This window comes from Myotis lucifugus, unplaced genomic scaffold (assembly GCF_000147115.1).
Source record: "Myotis lucifugus unplaced genomic scaffold, Myoluc2.0 scaffold_4, whole genome shotgun sequence".
Lineage (NCBI taxonomy): Eukaryota > Metazoa > Chordata > Mammalia > Chiroptera > Vespertilionidae > Myotis > Myotis lucifugus.
In genome coordinates this window covers 11,265,832-11,293,032 of record NW_005871052.1, presented here as the reverse complement: position 1 = coordinate 11,293,032, position 27,201 = coordinate 11,265,832, and the positions used below count along the sequence as shown (strand labels likewise).

Below are 27,201 nucleotides of genomic sequence, written 5' to 3'. Positions count from 1 at the left end.
AAAAAACTATAATTTATGGTGGAAAAATTATATAATTAGTTCTGCTATAACAGCTGTTTAGAAAACACAAATTTGTTCCAATGTGTTTGATATATTAGGGAAAAATTTGAGTATAACATGAATTTCACATACACTCATGCACCATTTCAACTGAGAACACATATAGCTAAAATGAGCCATGAAAGATTATACAGAAGGACAACCAACCATATCCAACCACTTGCAGGTAGGGTTACAACTTTCTGTCGGATTTCAGATAAACTCCCGTCCACCACTTCTGAGGTGCTCTTTTCTCATGGCCACTAGCTGAATGGCTCTGTGCCTTCCCTTCTCTAATTCCCCCTCTTTATTCTCAGCGTATTTCTAGTCTTCCTCTCTGTTCTATATTCTTTTCTTTTTTAAGTTACTGTTGAAAGTATTACATATGTCCCCCTTTTCCCCCATTGACCTCTCCAGCCTGCCCCCACCTCCCATCCCAGGCCTTCACCACACTATTGTCTGTGTCCATGGGTCATGCATATATGCATACAAGTTCAGTGGTTGATCTCTTCCCACCCACCCACTCTCCACTGCCGTACCTCTGAGGTTCAACAGTCTGTTTGATGCTTCTATGTCTCTTGAACTATTTTTGTCCATCAGTTTATGTTGTTCACTAGATTCCGCATGAGTGAGATCATGTGATACCTATCTTTCTCTGACTGGCTTATTTTGCTTAGAATAATGCTCTCCAGGTTCATCCATGCTGTTGCAAATGGTAAGAGTTCTTTCTTTTTTATAGCTGCATAGTATTCCATTGTATAGATATACCAGTTTTTTAATCCATTCATCTGCTGATGGGCACTTAGGCTGTTTTCAAATCTTAGCTACTGTAAATTGTGCTGCTATGAACATAGGGGTGCATGTATTATTTCTGATTGGTGTTTCTGATTTCCTAGGATATATTCCTAGAAGTGGGATCACTGGGTCAAATGGGAGTTCCATTTTTAATTTTTTGAGCAAACTCCATACAGAGTTTCAACAGAGGCTGCACCAGTCTGCATTCCCACCAGCAGTGCACTAGGGTTCCTTTTCTCTGCATCCTCTCAAACACTTGTCATTTGTGGATTTGTTAATGATAGCCATTCTGACAGGTGTGAGGTGGTACCTCATTGTCATTTTGATTTGCATCTCTCTGATGATTAGTGACTTTAAGCATTATTTCATATGCCTCTTGGACTTCTGTAAGTCCACTTTGGAGAAGTATCTATTTAGGTCCTTTTGCTGGGAACCAACAGTAATTAATATAAATGCGAGAAGTCTGGTCAGAAGGCTGAATGGGGATTTTTGATATTCACAGGGATGAATATCTGCATTTTATTACCTACTGCTGACTCAATGGCCTAAAGCAGTGGTTCTCAACCTTCCTAATGCCGCGACCCTTTAATACAGTTCCTCATGTTGTGGTGACCCCCAACCATAAAATTATTTTCATTGCTACTTCATAACTGTAATTTTGCTACTGTTATGAATCATAATGTAAATATGATATGCGGGATGCATTTTCATTGTTACAAATTGAACATAATTAAAGCATAGTGATTAATCACAAAAACAATATGTAATTATCTATGTGTTTTCCGACGGTCTTAGGCGACCTCTGTGAAAGGGTCATTCAACCCCCAAAGGGGCGAGACCCACAGGTTGAGAACCGCTGGCCTAAAGCAAACTCTCCCAACCTGATAATCTTACTATTTAACAAACATCACCTTTGATATGTCTGTTTGTATTCCTAAAAGACACTTGTGTATTCTAATAAATAAAAGCAGATGGGAACGAAGACTCAGTGGAACTTGGTCCCTTGTACCAAGATCACAACTGGCTTCCCCCATAATTTCCAAATTTATATTTCTTGTCTTGTGTATTAACTTGTGCATCAGCTCTTTCTCCGAGTCTTTGAACACGAGCACACCTTTGCCCATTTTTTTAATTGGATTATCTTCCTTTTGTTTAGTTGTATGATTTCCCTATAAATTTTGGAAATTAACCCCTTATTGGATGTATCATTGGCAAATATGTTCTCCCATAATGTGGGCTTTCTTATTATTTTGTTGATGGTTTCTTTTGCTGTGCAGAGGCCTTTTATTTTGATGTAGTCCCATTTGTTTATTTATTCCTTAGTTTCCATTGTCCTAGGAGATGTATCAGTAAACATATTGCTATGGAGATGTCTGAGATTTTGCGGCCTATGGTTTCTTCCAATATTTCTATGGTTTCATGTCTTACATTTAAGTCCTTTATCCATTTTGAGATTATTTTTGTGTATGGTGTAAGTTGGTGGTCTAGTTTCATGTTTTTGGCATGTATCTGTCCAATTTTTCCAACACCATTTAGTGAAGAGATTGTCTTGACTCCATTGTATGCTTTGCTTCCTTAGTCAAATATTAATTGAGCATAATGGCTTGGGTTGATTTTCTTTTGATAGCTGTATTTTGCTCTCTCTCTTTGGTACACAAGGTAGTGGGCAGTGGAGCCAGGGTGGGCTGGTGGGAATGTGAGTGCACATATCTAAAAGAAAATTTCAGGTATTTTTCAAGGTACAAGTATCACATCTATTGTATTTATTAACCATTTAACTTGCATACAGCTATAATAGAGTTTTTATTAGGGCCCTATCATTTTATATATATTTCTGACCAACTTTTTAAGTGTTGTGCCCCAATCCTATTTTCCCACAAGCCCTATAGTTTTTATTTCTCAAATATGCCGAGCAAGGTAATTTTAAAGAAACATATGTCTTATTATAACTTAACTTTTTCTACTTTGCATGTACAACATGTCTTTATCTGTGAAATTCAAAGAAGTTTAGTGATATCTTCTTCTTCAATTAATAGAGAAAAACTATTTTCATTGTATGCACAGAGAAACTGAAGAAGTCAATGACAACACTTGGATTACTCAATGGCCAATAGTGAAGCAAAAAAAAAAAAAAAATTCCAGGTATTCCAACTCCTCTCCCCTCCCAAGTTCAAATAACCTGAATGTGCTTTATACTTAGTAAGCATATTTGATAAATAATCTCTTTTTGAGCAAGAAAAAATTTTTATAAACAATTTCATAGAATTTGAGAAGGACTGAGAAAATGCTAGAATCAAATCAGGGTGATCAAAACAGGCAGATTATTTTTATTATAGCTTATCTTATTTGCTTGCTCAAAAATGTATACTTTATAAATTACTGGAATTTTGAGTAAAATAGCACTTTGTGGCCCCTGTAACTTTAGTGAAACCCTATTATTTAGACTCATATTGGCAATTACATATTAATATTAGCCAAATCATTCAAATTACACAAAATTGTATTTTAAGTAGCAATGTATAAATGACTTCCAAATGCATTGGATTTATGTCCAATTTTAGACCATAGCCAATTTGTAGAATACCTGACACTACATTTACTTAACTAAGATTCCAAATCTTACTGTTTTTCTATGATGGTTTCTAAACTACTATATTCATGTAGCCAAAAAAGGAATGATGAGCATGTTTTTGGGGGTGAGGACAGGGATGAGTGGATTGTTGGGGGTTTTATTTTTTGGGTGGTCTAACATGAGAGCATCATAGCTAAGATTTATTTTTTAAAAGACATACAAAGTCAGGAAGTAAATTTCGGTACCTCTAATGACTCTGGCAAGTAGACAGGGCTTGCTGTTTTGCTTTGCATTATTTGTTAAAAGCGAAGTATTAGAGATGGCAATATCCAGGTCTTCCAAATCCTAACTTAGTGCCCTCAACTATTAGCCTCTAGGAGACAATGCTATCTCCTCCCTATTAAGGATGATTTTCATTTAGGCACAGGGTTGGCACAGCCATTAGCTGAAAGAGGAAGACATAATTAGAACATTTTGCTAAAAAGCTCTTTCCCCAGTTCATTACCTGTTCAGCATTGCCAGTGAAGACCCCATCGAGGATAAAGTATGTCCAGAACAATGGCCATTCACACTCTATATTTTCAAATAACTTCAGCTCAGCTGGTTCATAGTATAGACGATTGGGGTCCTGGTAAAAGCATAATAAACACAGTCTGTCTTATCACTCCAAGATTAGATATACTTATTTAGATCAGCGGTATATAACATAGCCTTTCACTATTGATAGTTTCAGAGAAGGCAGAGCATGTACATACCCCTCTGCCTTAGCAAGTACTCTGTGACGTGACTTCTAACTACTAGAACAGGAATAATAATGACATTATAGGCAGGTGTATGAAGAAGTGAGATTGATCTGTAATAAACTTGAGCTTGATTTTATACTTTTTAAGTTTTAGGTAGCAGGAGAAAATGTGGACAGAAATATTTAGCAGACAGCAAGAGATGAGGGTTTGGGAATCACCATTATGAGTGATACATGAAGCACCAGTTGTAGATGTAATAACTATATATAATTAAGGAATGGCCCAAGAATGGAATCTTGTAAAACTCTCAGCTTGGTGAGTGAAGGAGAGAAAGAGGAAAAGAATTAGGACAATGTAGTGTTGTGGAAATTAAAATAAGAAAAGAATTTCAAGAAAACATAGGGATAAGTAACAGTGATGTGCTACAAAGAAGTCAAGCAGAATAAGGATTGTGGAAAGCCAGTTGGATGGGTCATTTAGAAGATTCTGATGATGTTTGAGAGCATAATTTTAGTAGATTGGTAGGAGAGGAAGTCAATAAGGCTAAAGAATAAAGTTAAAGAGAGGAAGTAGACCAGAAGAGTTTAAGCTCAATGATTTAAAAAAATGTATTATAATGACTCTTGACCAGCAAATCTAAGCCTTAAATGATGTTTACATTGCCAATGAAAATGCTTCTTATTTATAATTCATTCCCTTCAATAATACTTAAGTTTTCCATTGATATTTCCAAGAAGAATTTTGACAACTATAACAAATGGAAATTAATTTTTCAAGATCAAAAACTGTTTACAACTAACCAACAGCAAAAGGTGGAAGGGGGATCTAATGATGGAAAGATTTTTTTCCTATAACATTATTAAATATTTGGGAGGAAAAATACTTTGAGGCTATGCAAATACTCTGTTTCTGCCTAAACTTTCATTCACTGATTTAAGCATACTATGTGAAAGTAACCATTTGCAAAAGGTGAAAGGACTATACTTCCTCTATTTTATTTAATCCAGGAAGGGTGACAAAAAGAAGTTAGCTACTAAATTCAACAAAAGTAGCAAATATTAGTTCTTATTATCCTATTTAGTGATTATTTTAAGTACCACAAGTGAAGTAACTGTTTACTCTGAATAAGGCTATAGATAGCCTTGGAATCATTTTTGAGAGAAGGAACCTACCTCTTTAGGAGTTTTATATCCATCTCGTAGAAAGCGACAGCAGCCATAACGACCCTTGGAATGCAGAAAAAAACAGTCAGAAGTATACACACTGGTTCAGCCATATACTTAATCGAAAATACATCCTTTGCTATAATCCTTGTAAACATTATGCAACCAACATAGGAGCATCTAAATATATAAAGCAAATCTAGATGAACATAAGGGGGAGACCAATAGTAATAGAGTCATAGTAGTGGGTTTTAACACCTCATTGACATCAATGGATAGGTCTTCCAGACAGAAAATCAACAAGAAAACAGGGGCCTTAAATGACACACTAGATCACATGGATTTAACAGATATTTGCATAGCATTTCACCCCAAAGCAGCAAAATATATATTCTTTTCAAGTACAAATGGAACATTTTCTAGGAGAGACCACAAAACAAGTCTCAAATTTTAGAAGACTGAAATCATATCAAGCATTTTCTCTGACCATCTCATTATGAAATAAGTAATCAATCACAAACACGAATACATGGAGGCTAAATAACATATTACTAAACAATGAATGGGTTAACAATGAGATCAAGGAAGAAATCAAAAGATACCTTGAGACAAATGAAAATGGGAACACAACAACCCAAAATCTATGGTACATGGTGAAAGCAGTAGTAAGAGGGAAATTCACAGCATTACAGTCCTTCCTCCAGACACAAGAAAAATTTCAAGTAAGTTATTTAACTACACACTTAAAGGAAACAGAAAAGGAACAAACAAATTCCAAAGTGAGTAGAAGAAAGGAAATTATATACATTACAGTGGAAATAAATGACATAGAGACTAAAATAACAATACAAAAGATCAGTGAAACTAAGAGCTGGTTATTTGAAAAGAAAATGATGGCTGAATAGGCAGACTTTTCTTGCACCTCTTTCCAGAGCCAGACAGGAAATAAAACTAAAGTGGGGGAATATTCACCAGGAATTGCCAACTCAGGTCCAAATGAGGAGAAGACTTATATCAAGGAAGGACATAAAACATCTGGAGGCTGGTAGGAAGGGTGAGGTCATTAGAGGTGACCCAGCTTCCATGGGCAGCAGACCGAGTGGGAGGAGTGAGCTCTGGGCTATCGGAGGGTCTGTTCCCTCAGAAGATTGAGGCCCAGCCCTAACTGGTTTGGCTCAGTGGATAGAGCGTCGGCCTGCGGACTGAAGGGTCCCAGGTTCAATTCCAGTCAAGGGCATGTACCTTGGTTGTGGGCATATCCCCAGTAAGGAGTGTGCAGGAGGCAGCTGATCGATGTTTCTCTCTCATCAATGTTTCTAACTCTCTATCCCTCTCCCTTCCTCTATGTAAAAAATCAATAAAATATATTTAAAAAAAAAAAAAAGAAGATTGAGGCCCAGAACTCAGGCTGGTCTCCACAGACCAGAGAACCAGAGCTGAGACCAGTGACCCATGTCACATCCAGCTATGAAAGGCGGCAGGGCTGCTGGCCCTCAAGGAATCTGTAGCAGATAGACCAAATCTGGTAGGAAAAGAAAGCTTCCACATTTCGTTTGTGTTTTTTTGTTTTTTAAATATATATAGCCTACATAATAAAGAGGTAATATGCAAATTGACCGTCACTCCAACACACAAGATGGCCGCCCCCATGTGGTCAAAGATGGCCGGCAGGGGAAGGCAGTTATGGGTAATCAGGCCTGCAGGGGAGGACAGTTGGGGGAAACCCAGGCCTGCAGGGAGCGCAGTTGGGGGGACAAGGCCTGCAGGGGAAGACAGTCGGGGGGGACCCAGGCCTGCAGGGGAGGGAAGTTGGGGGTGACCAGGCTGGCAAGGGAGGGTAGTTAGGGGCAATCAGGCCGGCAGAGGAGGGCAGTTAAGGGCAATTGGGTCAGCCGGGGAGTAGTTAGGCATCGATCAGGCTGGCAGGGGAGTGGTTACAGGGTGTTCAGGTTGGCAGACAGAAGCAGTTAGGGGCAATCAGGCAGGCAGGCAGGCGAGTGGTTGGGATCCAGCAGTCCTGGATTGTGAGAGGGATGTCCCATTGGGATCGGGCCAAAACAGGCAGTCAGACATCCCTCGAAGGGTCCCAGATTGGAGAGGGTGCAGGCTAGGCTGAGGGACACACACACACACACACACACACACACACACCGGGCCTCTAGTGTGTGTGTGTGTGTGTGTGTGTGTGTGTGTGTGTTTTACTTCAGAGAGGAAGGGAGAGGGAGAGAGAGAGAGAGCATCATCACTATGAGAGAGAATCATTGATAGGCTGCCTCCTGCATACCCAACACTGGTGATCGAGCCTAAAACCTGGGGATATGCCCTGAGCAGGAATTGAACCATGACCTTCTGGTTCACAGGTCAACACTCAATCACTGAGCCACACTGGCTGACCTCATTTTTTTGGCTTTTTTTAAAAACCTAGAGCACAGGAGTTTCATTTACAGCAAGCATACAAACTCGCAGCCCACAACAAATATTTTTGTGGCCCAGCCAATATAACGGTATGTAAGAAACATTTTAATAAAAATTTCATAACTTAATTTTTATAATATCCTATTATACATAATTATTAATAACAAACTACAACATTTACTAATGACTGATTATTATAATTGTGTTGCATTCATTTCCCTTACGCACCTTGTGTTCAGGCACACCGTTTCTCTCCACTAATACTAGCAGCAAATATTTTAGCAGCCAATGGCCATGGCATTAGTCTTGGACTGACTTGTTTGGTGTGCACAACAGGAAATGTTTCACTTTCGGACAACAAGAAAAATAGGTTTATTTGCATTATGCTTATTAATTTGTGCAGTTATTTATTGTCTGGTAAGTTAATGTTCAAGAAAAAATATTAATTTTTATTTAAATGTTCTATTATCTTGTTAATGATGACTCATTTATTTCAGCCCTTTGTATTCAGCATGTTTCTATTAAAATAAACCCATGTTTCTATGAAAATTGAAGCTTTTGTGGTTTTTTTTTGGCCCACATAAACTTAAACCTTGTTTGTTTGGCCCGTGTTAGCCTTTGATTTTGACATGCTTGATTTATAGCTACTCACCTGAGAATTGGTGGAGGGAGGATGGTAGGAACTCAAGGTGCCTAAGGAAAAACTGGGGTTGGAAGCATTGTGGGGAGACATGGAAGAGCAGCAGCCAGGAGCACTGAATTTGGTCATACCCCGAAACAGAAACAGCCATTTTTCCTGAGAGGAGCTAGCTGCTCCTAGAAGCCATAGCTCAGGAAGAGAAAAAAAAACCCACCTTAGGCGATATAGCCTCCAGACCCTTAGGAGCACTGCCTTACACACCCTGCCCCTTGATCTTTGCAGATGGCAACAAAAGCCAAGCCTATGGGTTAGAACAGTCTCAGGAAGGATCAGTGACTGGATTGGGGGTGGGGATATCTGTGGGAAACTGTTTATTGCCTTCACTATCTGATAAGTGTAGACAGAGACCCCCCCAAGGCTGGGTGCCTTTGAAGTCCTAGCAAAGGTCAGAGCTAGGCACCACCTCTGTTTGTCCAGACAGTGGTAGCTGAAGCAACTTCCCCATTTATTATTATCATGTAAATCCTCGCTGATGGGCTAGTCTGCCTGTTAATGGGGGGTCGCCTGCCTAAGGGCTTTGCTATGGGTGCATCCCAGATCAATAAAAGCTTGGTGAGGCCTAAGCACGGGTGGAAGTCCTTCCCCTTGAGTTGGACTTGCCCGACTGGTCCCCCAATATTTCAAATTATCTCTTGTCTTTTCATTTTCATTTTTGTGCGGCTCTGCTTGTAGGCCCTGAATCCTGACCCACGAGGGACGTGGGAAGGAAACACCCAACATCTGGCACCCGATGGGAAAACTGGAAGTAAAGGTTTCGCTAGAGCGAAAAAAGGAAGTTTCACCAAAAAAGGTGTGGAAAATTCACCGAAAAAAGGTGGGGGAAATTCACCGCACGCAATGCCCAGGATCAACTTCAGAAGTCGCGAGCTGTAAGTAGGCTGGGAACGTTTTCTTTCGCCAGGCTTATGGGGCAGGATTTGGCTTTTAAAAAAAAGTAAGAAACTTTATTATAGACTATTGATTTGCATGCTTAAGGAGTTAAAATTTTAGAAGGTAATCTCTTACAGTTTTTGCATGTTATTAAAGAACATAACCCTTGGTTTCTTGAAAAAGGTACATTAGATCTTAAAAGTTTGCCAAAAAGTTAATCAGAACTTGCCAAAAATTGTTTCCCCTTGTGGAAAACGGTATTTCATTTGCTAGAGCCTTTAGGAGAGGTCAAGGAGGATAGATCTCCTCCCCTTGCACCCTCCGCTCCTTAAGAGGAGCAGAAAGAAAAGAAAAAATGGGAGGAATGGCCTTCATGGCTCCCTCCACCTCCATGTACTAATCCTGAAATGTTTAATTTGCCATTAATAGAATCACCTGTGCAAAAAGGCCAAATTATAAAGAAATTGGAATATTAAAAGGTACTCTTTTAAATCAGGCTGAAAAAAAAAAGAGTGCCATGGCCATCTTAATGTGGTTTCTTGTCCAAATTAAAATCTTAATTTGTATTTGGAATCTAAAATCTGTAATAAGAAATGAAATCCTGCCGAAACAAGTTTGGCTCAGTGGATAGAGCGTAGGCCTGCGGACTGAAGGGTCCCAGGTTCGATTCCAGTCAAGGGCATGTACCTGGGTTGCGGGCACATCCCTCGTAGGAGATGTGCAGGAGGCAGCTGATCGATGTTTCTCTCTCATCGATGTTTCTAACTCTCTATCTCTCTCCCTTCCTCTCTGTGAAGAATCAGTAAAATATATTAAAAAAAAAAAAAGAAATGAAATCCTGCTACCGAATCCGCCTCTGGTGTGGAGAGATTCAAAGGTGGCAAGAGAGAGCAGAGCTATAAGCTCTCCCACAATGAGATTACTTAATGTTTTATTTAAAAATTACCGGAGAACATCTTATGACAACCAAACTTTGGCTAAGATAACCTTGGGTGCTAGCCATGACTTTAGAAAGCGAAATAGGAAAAAATTTAAAATGTCTTTTTCTATTAAGCATGACTTTGGGAAAAATACGCCATCTGAGTCATTTGCTGAAACTTCCCCCAAAGCAGGATGTGGGGGAAGGGAAGAAAGAAGCCCACGTGGCCATCCAATATGGACGTCACTCCCCAAGAAAGCCACTTCTTCGCCTCATCTTCGCCATCTTTATCCGTTTTTTTTTCCAGCTAATGACTTAAAGCTTTTACAAATTCATAAATGCATCCGGGATTTCTGTGCACATGTAAAGGGAAAAGGCTAGTTGAAAACGAGTGCGCATAGTTTTGAGCTGAACTTGACCTTTTGCGGTGTACAGAATAAAAACCCGAGACTGGCAGAGATGAACCTGACAAAAGAAATACAGGCTGGTTTCCAAGGCAATTTAAAGTAGCTCTTTTGAAATTTCCCGCCCTGAGGCAAGTACCACCAGGAAGTTGATAGTCAAGTTTACATGTGAATAGCTATGGGTTTGCTTCTTGACTTCCCCAGCAGGAAAATTGTGACCATTTTGAAATTTAGCAGCTATGCCAGGCTTATTGGCTGGAAACTTAAAACTTTTAAGTTCAAATCATCTAAAAGTATTGAGATTTATAATACTGAAATGTTGATCTCAGTATGCCTAGTATGAAGTCTAGATGATAGAAGTTAATCTATTAATTGAAAATGCCTTATATTTTATTTGAAATGTATCCTTAAATGTAAAAGTATTGATTTGAAAAATGCTAAGTATTTAATTTTCTACCTAAGATTTAAAGCTCTGAAAGTTTAAGGTCTCTTTTCTTGCCATTAAAAAGTTTAAAGCTACACCCTTTATTAATGGAGGGAGGGGTAGACACGCCCTTCCCCTAGCATGCAGGTAATCCAATTCCCGCCAGCAGCCATCTTTAGAAATGTTAATTTGCATTTCAATGGCTACACCTTTTGCTAGCCGACCTTCCCAGAAAAGGTCAAGTGGCCAAAAGGTGGCTCCTTTGAAATCAGCTTTCCGCCAGTAGTCATTTTTTAATACCTACAAGTTTGCTTCTCAGTTTCCCCAGACAGAAAAAACATGGTTTAAAGTTAATTATTAGATTTTAAAATTTATTCTTAAAAATATAAAAGTGTAGTTAATCAAAGAATTGCTAATATTTGACTTGTAAGCTCTGAAAGTTTAAAGTGCAAATTGAATCGGGAGAAATTAATTAAATATCTAATGTATAACTTGTTTTTGAAAAAATAAAATGTTTTCTCTTAAATAATTAGGAATTCAAAATACGTTACTCATTGGTCTGATTAAAAAAGAGGATTAATTTTAAAATCTCAACTGAATTTTTAATACAAAAACCAGTTTAAATTAAATTGATATTCTTTAAGATAATTATAAAAGGTATAAACAGCTAATAAGATTTCTGTTTGTCTGCAATATAATGTTGGCCATCTATCTTTTAGGGATTTTGGTTTGCTCTTCCCTTGTTTATTGTGAGAATAAGGAAATCATCTTTTCTGTCAGAGAACAGTTTAGACAGCCACAATGTTGAGCTGCATGACTTGGCAGCCGCCATGTTGGCCGCATGGTTTGCTGCTCCCCTGGGGGCCGCCATCTTGAAACAGCAAAGGCCCCTCCCTCTGACTTAGCCAATCACAAAAGGAATGTCTGCTCACTGAGGCAGGATGGGATTTCAGGGGTGGAGTATTAAGGTGGAATTTTACTAGAGAAATGCAGATGGGGCAGAAAGTGTGCTTGCCTCACAGATTTATTTAATACTATTTTTAAGAAGATATCTTTAATGCTTAATAAATTAGCAATCACGGTCTTAATATAATTTTAGTGGTATGATAGACCAATGTTTTGAGCAGTTGGCTTTATAAGGGCCGACAATAGAGCTCGTATTTCTTAAAAGGCTTGTAGATAGAGACATTTTTAAAAGATATCTTAAATTCTCAGTAGAACCACAGTTATATATATATATCATAAACAAATTAAGAGTAATTGATTCCATGGTCAAGACTAGATCCTATTATGTTGAGAATTGTTTTTAAGTGTTGAAAAATTTTTAATTAGATATGTATTTGACAGTTTTCCCGAGGGCAATATTTCAAAATATAATATGCTTGGTTGCATAAAGAATTTCTGCCAAATAAAAGAAAAAATTGATTTATTAGTAGCAATGTCTTTATTTAAACTAACAAAAGCACCACGCTGCTGCATTTTAAATTAGGCTTGAGGTGGGGCAGCGTTTGCACCTCGTGTATCAGAATAAAACGTTACTAAATTTACTAATCTTTGTAAGCAATTGAATCCTATTAAAGTAAAATTCTTCTAAAAAGTTACTGAAGGCTTCCCATGATCCCTCTGTATATGCAAATAAGCCAAAAGGGAATGCTGTTTAAAAATATTATTTTAAATTTAATAAAAAGGAGAAATTTTAATATTTTGAAATATCTTCCACTAATATTTATAGGATAATCTAATAATTTGCTGTTAAAATACCAAATCTGAAAATAAGTACAGTCACTATAAATGTTTAATGACTTTGACTTGAAATACATGGCCTTGTGGCACTATCAGTCAACATCCAAGAAGTAACCCTGCAGGTTACTTTGTGTAAAAGAGAAAGATTTTTCTTTTTTTAAGTTGAAGTTTTCCAAGTGTAATCCAGCAGGAAGAAGACAAACCAGACAACCAACAGCCCAGAGACTACCTGGGGCACGGTAAAGTGAAGTATGGTAACAATTAATTCAGGTAAAAACTGTAAGTTTCATACTAGTCTTAGAAGGCACATTTTTCCTTTACCTGGCAAGGACAGAAAAGCTATCCCAAAGTCAGAGGCTCCAGTTAGCGTGTCAACTCAGTGTTCTGGAGACCCAAAACTGTAATTTAGATAACATGCCTAAGTTTAACCTAGGTTACCCAAGGACTCTAGATAATGTATTTACCCAAAACTGTAATTTGGATAGCATGCTGTCTCTGCTTCTGTAAATTGCTTTTTTTTTTTTTTTTGCAAACTAGGTTCCTCATTCCAAACCTTGAGACAGCCAGTTTAAAATTAAGTTGTCATGACCTAGAGCAAAGAATATTCTTACATGGTATTATTCTACAAGTTTTATTCATAATTTTTGATGCTTTAAAACAGTATATTGTGCATTTATCCCAAACAAACTTACAAATTAATTCTTTGAATGTTTTAAGGACATGAGAGAATTTATTCCCTCCTGGGAAGGCACTTAAGCATTCTGTATTGACCTCTCTTGACCTATTTTTTGCCAAGAGGATTCCAATTGTCTACAGCTGTTATCTGAGCTCTCCGTTCAAGCTGGGATCATGAAAAGCTGGTACCATGGATCTGTCTCTTGCCCAATGGCGTAAGCTGGGCCCTCTCTGGAGAAGAAACCTGGGTTCCCTATGATCAATGCCAGGGCCCCGCCAGCAGGCGAGGGGATCCAAAGGCAGTTGCTGGGCATGGAGGCCAGAGGGACATAGGTTAACAAGGAGACAGAACTGAACCTCACATCACCCTACTTGGCCCAGAGATGGCTGGTAGTCAATGACGGGTAAGACCCCACAGGGTGGGGCAACCTAAGACAGGCACAGCTGGGGGCCAGTAGGAGAGAACTTGGGGTTCAACAGAGGTGGGGCACAGATCCTCACCCCACCAATGGTGCAGGGGCTTGAACACTCGCCCCTTCTGAGGAAGGTCTCCTGTCCCCATGGCTGTTTCTTGCTTCCCATGCCCAGCCCAGATCAGGAACCAAATAATGGAAGAGACTTGGTCCAGCTGAAAATGGTACCCAGAAAAACGAAGGCTTAGTTTAACAGACTCTAAATTTAAATCTAGCCTAACAACAGAATGCTTGGGCCTCTTCAAGGACGGAAAGTGATCCTTTCAATTAATATTTACAGTGTAAATTAAGATTATTGTTAAAATATTATATTTGACAGTAAAATAGTTGTCAAGTTTTCAAATTAATTAAATTTGGCTAACTTAAAATAAGTAATTATTCAAAAAATATTAACCAAAATTTTCATTTCATGGTAAAATTGCTTAACATGCAATGAACCTAAAGCAGTCATATTTTTGTGCAAAAAATAAATAAATAAATAAAAATTTAAAGTTATCTAGACTGCATTAAAAAATTTTCCAAAAGCCTCCTAATTAAATAAAAAAAGGGGGATAGTGGAAGAATACCATGTAAGGAAAAATATCCTGTAACTAATTACATCTAGAAAAAATTTTTTTTTCATTTGTAATGCTAACAGCAAGACACCCATGAAAAACATATGTGATGTCAAAATAAGCCAAAGGAAAATCATTTGGGCAAATATAAAAAGGATCCCCCAAGTAAAATTTCCTTTATTAACCTTTGGTCGAGAATACGTTTGTATACTTTCAGAGAACAGCTCCAAGACCATGTGGATTCCTGCGGCAATGGATCCCAGAGAGAAACTGACCAAATTGCTCCAGCCACAAAGACAGGAGAGACAGTTCAGAGATGGAGATGGTGAAGACGCCTTGCCATGCTAGCAGTCAGCAGCTGTGCATCGCTGCAGGGTGCGCAGGACCAAACCAGAGAGGACCGGACCTGCATTTGTCCACCATCCAGAGCCAGCATTTCTTTGCTGGCATGTACACATGAACTGTCGGACATTGAAACTTGGACTCAGAACTGTTGGACATTGAAATTGGGACTTGTTCTTATATGTTTATTTCTGGTCTGCAGATACAAGCCATCTTAAGGAAAAAATAAGGGTGAGATGTGGGAAACTGTTTATTGCCTTCACTATCTGATAAGCGTAGACAGAGAACCCCGCCCCCCCCCCCAAGGCTGGGTGCCTTTGAAGTCCTAGCAAAGGTCAGAGCTAGGCACCACCTTTGTTTGTCCAGACAGTGGTAGCTGAAGCAACTTCCCCATTTATTATTATCATGTAAATCCTCGCTGATGGGCTAGTCTGCCTGTTAATGGGGGGTCCCCCACACAGGAGAGCTAACAGAAACTCAAGGTTTGCAGCTGAGCCTACTGAACTACATACAGGATTTCTGTCATGATGAGGGCAGAGCAATATTCTGGTCTCTCCCAGAGGAGTAGCTCTGGGACAGGGAAAAACACCCACCACTTTTCCCTGACATATGAACAGCACCATCCCCTCAAGGGAGACCCAGAGTTCTAGACCCCCAATTCTGCATAAAGTGCTTTCAGAAACAGACTTTTCAGTGATTAATATTGACAGCTGACTGGCAGGTAAAGGAGGGCAGAGGTGGAACCCTGAGAATGTGGGGAAGCTTACTGACCAAGCACTGAGCCCCATGCTGCTAAAAAACCTGCTTTACAGGGCAGATTGACTACTCCCACATGCAGACAAGTGCTGTGGAGACAAGTGCCGATAAGTTAATGTTCAAGAAAAAATATTGTTCAAAAAATATTGTTAAACAAAACCTAGAAACTGGATCTCTCAGAGCTTCAAGTAGGTTTGTTGAAAGTCAAAGGAGGACAGATTCTGATGATGGTTGGCAGCTAAGTACCTCCCAGGAAGTCCAAAATTGGCAGACAGAATAGTCAGCCACAGTCATCAGAAGAGCAGACTCCAACAGGAACTCCCAGGAGGCACTAAACACTGCTGAGACAAATGCCACTTCACTTTTTTTTTCATTCTCTTCCCTTTCTTTCTGTTTTTTTTTTAATTTATATTCTTTATCTGTTTTATTGTTTGTCTATTATTTTAGTCTCTATTGTATCCATCCTATTTTAGTCTTCTCTTTTCCTACTCAATATTTTTTTTCTTTTTCTCCTGCTATCTCATCTTTTTTTCCTTTTCTTATTTTGGGTCTATATGCTTTAGACCCCAAATTTTCCTTTTCAATTTTTTTTTATCCTCTTTAATTTTAAATAATTTCCTTCCCCTATTCTTTATCCTTATTTTCTTTATTTCATCGCTGCCCCTTAATATTTCTTTTTCTCCTCCCCGCCTCTTTTTGTTGTTTGTGGGGGGTTTTTTTTTGCTTCTTGTAGTTTTTTTCTCCTCATAGTTTTTCTTTTTTTATTTTCTTCTACCATTAAGACTATCCCTTTCATAATTTTCTCTTCTCAAGGGGTGGCTTTAGGTGTTGTTGTAGGGGTATTTTGTATGTTTTTGTTTGGTTTCTTCTTTTGTTGTGTTATATTTTTGTTTTGCTCTGTTAGCACCTCCACAACAGCTCACATAACATGGTAACAGGTGAGCCACAAAGTCAGCCAACCTGAGAGGATATTCCATCAATGCAGAGAAAAACAACATTCAAGACCCAACTGCAAGAGAAATGAAATAACTCAAACAAAGGCATTTCTAGAGCACCCAGCTCAGGAGATCTAAGAGACTGCACCACTGTGTCCCACAAAACACCTACTTTATAAGACCACCCCAAAAAGCCTGGGAGGCACAGCAGTTTGATCTAATATATGGAAATAAATACAAAGGGACACAAAAATTGGGAGACAAAGAAACAACCCCCAAATGAAGGTAAAGGAGAAATGGCCCAAAAAAGAACTAAATAAAATGGAGGCAAGCACTTTGGCAGATAAAGCATTCAGAGTAATGGTAATAAGGGTGCTCAAATAACTCAGTGAGAACTACAACCATCTTACTGGAACACTATGGAATTTAATAAGAACTACAGCAGCAAAATAAAAATGGTAGAAAACATCAACCAGAACCAAGCAGAAATGAAGAATGACATAGCTGAAATAAAAATACCTTGGAAGGAATCAACAGTAGAAGTGGAGAAACCAAATCATGAATTAGAAGACAAGTTATTAAAAACACCCATTTGGAGCATCAATTAGACAAAAAATTAAAAAGCAGGAGGAGAATATAAGGTAGCTTTGGGACAACATGAAACATAACAACATTTGCATCATAAGTGAACCGGAAGGAGAAGAATCTCAGACAAGAATACAGAACCTGTTTGAAGAAATAATGACAGAAAATTTCCCTAACCTAATGAAAGAAAAGGTCACTCAAGTTCAGGAAAGAGAGAAAGTCCCAATCTAGATAAACCCCCAAATGCCCACACGTAGGCACATTATAATTGAAACACCAAGCATTAATGACAAAGAAAGAATCTTAAAGGCTGTAAGAGAGAGACAGAAAGTTACCTCCAAGTGAGGTCCCATTAGACTATAAGGTGATTTCACAATAAAAACCCATTCAGGCCAGAATGGAGTGGCATGAAGTATACAAAGTAATAAAACTAAGGGACTGTACCCAAGACTACTCTATCCAGCAAGGCTATCATTACAAATTGAAGGTGAAATAAAAGAGCTTTGTAGACAAGACAAGACAAAACAAAACAAACAAAAAGGCAGAAAGAGTTTATTACCACCAAACCAGCACAGCAAGAAATGCTGAAGGGACTGTTGTGGGAAGAAGAAATAGAAAGAGAAGAACACGGGCATAAAGAATAAGAATGGCAACAAGTAAGTACCTATCAATAATAACCTTAAATGAAAAGTATTAAATGCTCCAATCAAAAGACAGAGCGTACCTGAATGGATAAGAAAACATGATCCATATATATGCTGTCTGCAAGAGATATGCCTCAGAACAAAATACTCAAACAGGATGAAAGTGAAGGAATAGAAAATCTTGTCTATGCAAATTGAAATGAATAATAAGCTGGGGCAGTAACAATAATATCTGAAAAAAATAGACTTCAAAATGAAGGCGACAACAAAAGACAATGAAGGCTACTTCATAATACTAAAGGGATTGATACAATAAGAGGATATAACCCTGGTAAACATATATGCACCCAATACAGGCAAACATATATGTAAAAAAAAAAACTTCTAGAGGATTTTAATGGAGAGATAGACAGCAATACAATCACATTAGGGAACTTTAACACCCCACTGACATTACTGCCTAGATCTTCTAGACAAAAAATGAATAAGGAAACAGCAATCCTAAATAATACACTCGATCAGATGGAATTGACATTTACAGAACATTTCACCCCAAAGCTACAGAATATACATTATTCTCAAGTGCACACGGGTCATTCTCAAAGACAGATGACATGTTAGGACACAAACTAAGTCTTTATAAGTGTAACAAGTTTGAAAACATATGAAGCATCTTCTCAAATCACAATGACATGAGACTAGAAATCCTATCTAATAAAAGAGAAACATGGTAATTAGCCGTACGGCCGCTACCCTTCCCATTGGCTAATCACTGAGATATGCAAATTAACTGCCAACCAAGATGGCGGCCGGCAGCCAGGCAGCTGACGTGAACAGGGAGGCTTGCTTGCTCCAGTGAAGGAGGAAGCCAGGTTCCCCGCCTGCCTTGCCGACCTCTCAGCTGCTCTCTAAGAAACATTGTAACAAATATAGAAGCTAAACAAAACCCCAGAAACCTCCTTTCAGTCAGCCAGGCTTCAACCAGCAGAACCGCAACATTGTTTCAAATATAGAAGGTAAACAAAGGCCAGAAACCTGCTTTCAGCAGCCGAGGCCTCAGAGCTGGAGCCAAGCCTCAGAGCTAAAGCTGGCCCAGAATAAAAAAAAAAAAGAAAAAAAGGAGCGGTTGGGAGCTTCAGTCCCTCATCCAGACTGGCCAGGCACCCCAGTGGGGACCCCCACCCTGAACGGGGTGTGACCAGATGCAAACAGCCATCATCCCCTCACCCAGGCTGGCCAGGCACCCCAGTGGGGACCCCCACCCTGAACGGGGTGTGACCAGATGCAAACAGACATCATCCCCTCACCCAGGCTGGCCAGGCACCCCAGTGGGGACCCCCACCCTGATCCAGGACACCCTTCAGGGCAAACCAGCCGGCCCTCACCCGTGCACCAGGCCTCTATCCTATATAGTAAAAGGGTAATATGCCTCCCGGCACCAGGATCAGCGTGACAGGGGGCAACGCCCAAACCCCCTGATTGCCCTGCGGCTCTGTGTGTGACAGGGGGCGGGGCCACAACCTCCCTATCCGCCCTGCTCTGTTCCTGACAGGGGAAGGCACCCCAACCCCCTGATCAGCCCTGCTCTGTGCCTGATATGGGGGAGCTCCCCAACCCCCTGATTGCCCTGCGGCTCTGTGTGTGACAGGGTGCGGCGCCCCAACCCCCCCCCCCCGCCACGGGCCCTGCTGTGTGTGTGACAGGGTGCGGTGCCCCAAACCCCCCAATCGGCCCTACCCTGAGCGTGACTGAGGGTGGCATTGCAACCTCCTGATCCGCCCTGCTCTGTGCATGACAGGGGGCGGCGCCCCAACTCCCCAATCAGCCCTGCTCTGAGCCCGACCAGGGGCTGCACCTAGGGATTGGGCCTGCCCTCTGCCACCCGGGAGCAGGCCTAAGCCAGCAGGTCGTTATCTCCCGAGGGGTCCCAGACTGCGAGAGGGCACAGGCCGGGCTGAGGCACCCCCCCTCCCCCCCAAGTGCATAAATTTTTGTGCACCAGGCCTCTAGTCAACTACAATAAAAACACTCAAACACATTCAATCACATGCAGGCTAAAGGGCATGTTATTAAAAACTGAATGGGTTACCAAAGATATGGAGGAAGAAATGAAAATTTTCTGGAAACAAATGAAAATGAACACACAACAACCTAAAATCTATTGGACACAGTGAAAGCAGTCATGATAGGGAAGTTCCTAGCATTACAGGCATACCTCAAAAACACAAGAAAGACTTGTAATAAACTATCTAACCATACAACTTAAATAATTAGAAAAAGAACAAAAGGGAAAACCCAGAGTAAATAGAAGAAAATAATAAAGATCACAGCTGAAATAAATGACAAATAAACTTAAAAAATAATACAAAAGATCAATGAAACAAAGAGCTGTTTCTTGGAAAATATAAACACGATTGATGAACCTGTAGCCAGTATCATCAAGAAACAAAGAGAGAGGGGAGGGGGAGAAAATGGCGGCAGTATAGACGGACGTGTCCCATGCCTTGTCCCAGAGCAGATAGGGTGAGCAGCTGAACTGAGTAACATCTAGCCTGAATAGGCAGAGGAAATTCAGCTGGGAGACAGTTTGCAGCCGGGAAAGGCAGAGGACTCCCAGAGAAAGGGGACTGTTGGAGACTTATACATCCAGAGAACCTGCAACCACGGCATCCAGGAATCGGCTACTGACCCAGAAACACTGGATCTAAAGCAGCGCGAATACGTGGACTCAGAGAAGCCCTGCTCCTCCTCACAGAAAGGTCAGATTTCGCCTTGATAAGGGTGCGGTTTGTAATTCAGGTTGGAGACAGGAACACGCACGGGGGTAGTCTGTGCCACACGAGGTCCAGGGCCATTGGGATCAGCGTGATCCGCGAGTGCAGAAGGGGTCTCACAGGGCTGCCAACAGAAGGGAACGCTAAAAATAAGCCCATAGCTGGACTGGGAGCAAAAAGGCAGCCTCGGATTTTGACAGTGTGCCGGCTGCTTAGTGCTAGGGGAGAGAGGACATGTGGAAGAGACTGCGAGCAGAGCTGGACGGTGGAGGGTTGCGAGAGCTCGCACACCTCCTCAGGCCTTTTTTTTTTCTCTCTCCCCCTTAAATCTTTGCGTTTGATTATTAAACCCAATACATAGGATCGCCCAATTGGATCACATGCAGAGACTGTAGGGAAAAGTTGTTTTTTGTGGAACCTGGGAATCAGAGCTGGGAGTAACAATCAAAGAAACAGCTCTGTGGCAGAAACAGCTCTCCCAAACTACGGGCTAGAGAGGACTTATAGCCTAGGAGGTCAATCCAGAAACACTGCCACCCAGAGGCTGAACCACAAACTGACTTTTCTGTAAACGCAAATAAAGGCAGTCTGGGAAACAAATACAGCCTGTTTTAAAATCAGGACTGTGGTTTACAACACGGAGGAACAGTGTATCGCAGGGAACTTCAACACTCTCCTGAATACCTGACAGGACTAAGGCGTGTCAAACAGAAGAGGAGAGGAACTGAAGGACCTTAATTACTGCACATTTTTATTTAGTTTTTATTTTTTTCACCTTTCCTTAAGACACTAATTTTTTTCTTTTTTCATCACCTGATTTTAACTTTTTAATTACTACATTTTTATTTTTAACCAGTATTATTACTACTACCATTTTACCTTTTTTTAAAGTGTCATTATATTTTCTCTTTATCTTATTTTGGGATTAGTGGTCTAAATTCTATTTTCATCTTTCCTTTAGCATCATTTCACTCTACCTCAACTTTACCTTTACTCCAAAACTCTCCTCCTCACTTTTCACCTTTTGTTGTCCTGTTTCTCTTACCCTATTCCTGCTTTGGATTTTCCCTATTCCTTCTTTTTACCCCCTGTTAAAATTTCACACTACTTATATATAATTTCCAATCCCCTGCTCTAAATCCATATACACCTCTCTCTTGTCAAAATGGCCACTATCAATAAATCAAGAAACAACAAGTGCTCGTGAGAACTAGAACAAAGGGTACCCTAGGCACTGTTGGTGGAAATGCAGACTTGGTGTATCCACTGTGGAAAACAGTATAAATTTTCCTCAGAAAATTAAAAATGGAACTGCTTTTTGACCCAGCAATCACACTTTTGGGTATATAATTCTAAGAATCTCGAAACACCAATCAGAAAGAACATATGCAACCCTATGTTCACAGCAGCATTATTTACAATTTGTGCACTCGGGGGTGAGGGTGAGGGGTGGGGCCAGACCCCTCAGCCCGACCTGCACCCTCTGTCATGTTCCGGGACCCCAGCCACTCCTGGCCTAGGCACAGGCCTACATGCTTGGGCGGCCTGCCTCCCGAGGCCCCATTTTATCAAGAGAACAAAGTCGGCGTTAGTTACAGCCCTCACCGAACCCAGTACAGTGCATCTGTGCATACAACTGCCTCGTTCATGTGCCTGCTTCGCCCTACTGAATTACTAACATCTTGAGGACATAGCTCTGTCTTATCCTGCTTCAACTTCAGTGCCTGGCCTGGTGCCATGGACCTGAGAGGGTTTGCTGAGTGAGTGAATGAGTGAATGAATGAGCAAGTAAGTGAATGAGAAAGCAGCTACCAGCGGGGATAGTTCGCACTCTGCTCTGGGCTGCCTGACACAAACCCCGGGAAGTTCCCACCTTGCTCCCAGAGGCGCCACTTCCCTCTGCCGGCTGCATAGTTCACGCAGGGCAAAGGCGGCCTGGGTGTGCGTTTTGGCAGATCAGTGCATTAGCACCTGTCAGCCGGGGATCCCCGCGGGAGGACCGTTTGTGGACGTGGCCAGTGGCAGATCGATGCATGAGCACCTGTCAGCCGGGGATCCCCGTGGGAGGGCCGTTTGTGGGTGTGGCCGGTGGCCGATCTCTGCGGTCCTGCTGCCAGCCCTGGGTCTGTTCCCATATGGGCCGCCTGCTGCCCGGATCGCAAATAGCAGGCCCGGATGGCAGCGGGGCAGGCGGGATGGTGCTGTCCCGCCCTGCCTGCAGTATGCAAATTAGCCACCATCTTTGTTGGTGGTTAACCGCCATCTTGGTTGGCAGTTAATTTGCATATCTCCCTGATTAGCCAATGGGAAGCATGTCGGAGGTACGGTTAATTACCATGTTTGTCTATTATTGGATAGGATAGTCAAGATCTGGAAACAGCCCAAGTGCCCATCAGTACATGATTGGATAAAAAGCTGTGGTGCAATTACACAATGTAATACTACACAGCTGTAAAAGGAAGGAACTATTAACCTTTGTGAGAGCATGAATGGACCTGGAGATTATTATGGTAAGTGAAATATGCCAGTCAGAGAATGAGAAATATCATATGACCTCATTTATTTGCAGAATCTAATAAATAAAATAAACTGACAAACAAAATAGAGCTAGAAGCATGGACATTTGGAACAGACTGACAAATGTCAGAGAGATGGGATGTGGAGGGGACTGATAAAGGAAGGTGAAGGGAGTAGCAAAGAACCTATCTGCATATCCATGGACACAGACAATAGTGTGGTGAGGGCCAAGAGAAGGGGGGCGGGTGGGAGCTGGGTGGAGGTAGGCAAAGGGGGTGGAATGGGAACATCTGCAATAGTGTCAATAATAAAAATTTTAAATAAAATAATGTAGGCAGAAAAAAGGCTGTGGTACATTTTTACAATGGAATATTACTCAGCCATAAAAATGAATTAAATCTTACATTTTGTAACAGCATGGATGGACCTGGAGGGTATTATGCTAAGTGAAATAAGTCAGTCAAAGAATGAAAAATACCAAATGATTTCCCTTACATGTGCAATCTAAAGAACAATTTACACTAACAAACAAAATAGAAACAGATTCATAGACATAGAGAACAGACTTTTGGCTGCCAGGGGGACGGGCTTTGGGGGACTGAGTGGAAAAGATGAAGTGATTGAGAAGTATAGATTGGTAGTTACAGAATGAATAGTCATGGGGATGTAAAGTACAGCATAGGGAATAGAGTGAATAATATTGTAATTATGTATGGTGCCAGGTGGATGCTAGACTTACTGGGGTTTACTTCTTAAGTTACATTAATGTCTAAGCACTATGTTGTACACCTGTAATACAAAATAATATTGAATGTGAACTGTAGCTGAGAAATATAAAAAAAGGAATACATTTTTTTTTGCAACAGGTACATGTGCCAACTTATCAACAATATAGACACAATAAATAAAAATAATAATTTAAAAAACCCTGATAGCCCAGCAGCAGAAGCTGATTTCAGCAAAATGATTTTAAGGGAGGGCTATGTTACAGACTCTTTCCTAAAGCAGAGTTCCTAATGTTATCCTCCCCATGGCTTTCCACCTTATGGTAAGTCTGTGATAGCCCAATTACTGATCTATGTGTTCCTGTTTACAGAGCACATAAGAGACCCTAGCCTTGTTTTAAAAATTAAAAATAAAAACAACTTATTTTTAAAAAGTTGAAATAGTTTGAGATTTCCAGAAAAGTTGCAAGAATAGTACAAAGAGTTTCCATATACCCTTCAACCACTGTCCCCTTATATTAATCATCATACATAACTATAGAATTTATCAAAACTAAAAAATTCACCTTGGAACAACATTATTAACCAAAGCATAGAACTTACTTGGATTTCACAAGTTTTTCCACTAATGGCATTTTTTTTTCTATTCCAGTATCTGTTTCAGGATCCCACTGCATTTAGTTGTCATGTCTCCTTAGTCTCTGAATCTGTGACAGTTTCTGTCTTTCTTTGTTTAAAAAGTGTCACATTGACACTTTTGAAATGTGTGTCAATTTTTTTGTAGAATGCCCCTCAATTTGATTTTGTCTGACGTCTTCTCATGATTAGATTGAGGTTATGCATTATTCGGAAGGATGTTACAGTGGTGCTGTGCACTATATCGAGAGTACATGATGTCAATACACCTTATTTCTGGTGATATTAACCCAGATCACTTGGTTAAATCACCAACACAGGTCATACTGAAGGCCTAAAATGATAATTTCCCTTTAAAGTAAGAACCCTAAAGGAAAGAAAGGCACATATGCACATACTTGAAGTTTGGTGATGATTTCCTGTTTTGTGACCTCCACCAACTGATTATCTTCTACTGCAAAGGCTGGGAAGGATATCACTGAAAGCAGACTAGCGTCAACCTCTTTGGATGTTGAAGCCCGGGGAAGTATTGAATTAAGGATAGACTAAGAGAAAGGAAATCAAATGTGGCACATTAGTGAGTAACTCAAGGTTGTAAAACTAACAAATTTAGTTTCCAAAGATTTATATAGAAGAGCAACATTCAGAAGAAAATCTAAACATCATTCAATAGTGAGAGCTTTAAAAACTAGCTATTTCTGTGCATTATCCCTTGTTTCAATACTGCTCTCAATGTTTTCCGATCCTGATTATTAAGCAACTGTAAATGGATACAGAGTACTCTTAACATCATTATCTCACCCACAATCCTGTTGCTCTATTAACAACTATTTAAGCATAAAGATAAGAGAAAATGTAGCTGCTGAAAAGCAGGAAATGGAAGGCTCAGCTCATATATCCTTGGTATTTATCTTTTCCATGAAAATTTTTATAATTAGAAGATGAATTCATATTTACTATAACACTATGGATGTCTAATCAGGGTTTAAAGAAGAGGAAAAAAATCATTTTGCCAATGAGAAGAACCTTAATCTTTCAATACAAAGAGTAATCCTAACCAAAACTAAATATATGCATTTATCATTTAAACCAGGGGTGGGGAACATCTGGGCCATGGGCCATATAAGGCCCATTAAATCATTTGGTCTGGCTGTACCAAGGCATTAGAGGTGAATTAATTAAATGTTTGACCAAATATAGCAGGCTAATTTTTAAGTTGATAATTTTGTATGGCCCATGAAGGATGTTATAAATATCCAAATGGCCCTTGTTCCTTACCCCTTATTTAAACAGTGTAAACTCCAAACAGTTAACCCTAGAGCCAACCTGGGACAAGAGAATGTTTCAGAGAGCCACTATCAACACTCAACATAAGTCACTCCCCTCCCCCTCTTGCTCTCTTGTTATATTTAGAAAAGGAGATACTCAGGAGTACAGTCCATAGGTTTGATATGACAATAGTGAGGAATTCTATATGCTATGATGTGATCCCTTTATAACCATGGATGAGAGAACAGGACTATGATCTATGTTATAGCTAATGCTATATCAGGCTTATTATAATATAGGATGTCTGATATTTTTTGGCACATAGTAATAAATAAGATTATCTATTCTCAATCAGGTCTCTTTAATCTATAGTCCACACTAAGTCTGAATCTGGGTAAGAATAAAATTTTCTATAATGTGGTCTATTATTTTCTTACCTGGCAGTGTTGTACTTCATCAGCAAGGACATGAATAACTGATTGGGGCCCACCTTTCACACCGAAAAGATCCAGTTCATCTAATGCTTCTAGGGCTGCCTGTGAGGAATAAAGAAGGAAAGGTCAATTTCAGTATTAGATATATTTCTACTCCCTGTATCACATCAATGCACACAATGTAATATTGAATATGTTCAGAACATAAAATACAGTAACAGTCTTTATTCTGAGGGGCCTCTGAGTTGTTCTTTGGCTTCCATATTATCCCAGAGACAATTAAGATGAAGGTTGTAGCCATTCTTTCATGATAAAACCCTGCAATAAGTTCAATATAGAAAGAACATACCTCAATATAATAAACACCATATATGACAACCCCACAGCTAACATTATACTCAACAGTGAAAAACTGAAAGTTTCTTCTCTAAGATCAGGAACAAGAAAAAGGTGCCCACTCTTACCACTCTTACTCAACATAGTGCTAGTAGTTGTAGCCAGAGCAACTAGGCAAGAAAAAGAAATAAAATGCATCTGATTTGGAAAGGAAGTAAAACTGTCTTATTTACAGATGATACAATCTTATATAGAGAAAACCCTAAAGACTCAATCATCAAAAAACTAATAAATGAATACAATAAAGTTGAAGGATATAAAATCAGCATACAGAAATCAGGATGTTTTTGTACACTAACAACAAAACATCTGCAGAAGATAAAAAAAGAAACCATCCCATTCATAATAGCATCAAATTCAATCAAATATTTAAGATTAAATCTAACCAAAGAGGTGAAGATCTGTAAATGAAAACTACAACATTTTGATGAAAGACATTGAAGACATGAACAAATGGAAAGATATCCCATGTTCATGGGTTGGAAGAATTAATATTGTTAAAATGTCCATATTACCCAAAGCCATCTATAGATTCAATGGAATCCCTATCAAAGTTCCAATGAAATTTTAAAAAGAGATGCAAATTCTAAAATTTTTATAAAACCACAAATACCTCAAGTAGCCAAAGTAATCATGGAAAAGAAAAAACAAAGCTGAAAGCACCACATTTCTAATTTCAATTATACTGCAAAGGTATAG

The 27,201-nt window shown here is 39.7% G+C and overlaps 1 protein-coding gene across 2 annotated transcripts in view; it reads right to left on the bottom strand.

Annotated features, from left to right (window-relative positions):
* The window catches only part of PHKA1 (phosphorylase kinase regulatory subunit alpha 1), a 217,040-nt gene that overhangs the window by 118,796 nt on the left and 71,043 nt on the right, over positions 1–27,201 (bottom strand). For both annotated transcript variants that reach the window (XM_006082857.3, XM_014465500.2), the window contains exons 7-10: positions 26,110–26,208; positions 24,802–24,948; positions 5,322–5,375; positions 3,912–4,034 (exon numbers count right to left, since the gene is read on the bottom strand). In XM_006082857.3, the coding sequence (XP_006082919.1) occupies positions 3,912–4,034; positions 5,322–5,375; positions 24,802–24,948; positions 26,110–26,208 (423 nt within the window). The remainder of the gene's footprint in view (positions 1–3,911; positions 4,035–5,321; positions 5,376–24,801; positions 24,949–26,109; positions 26,209–27,201) is intronic.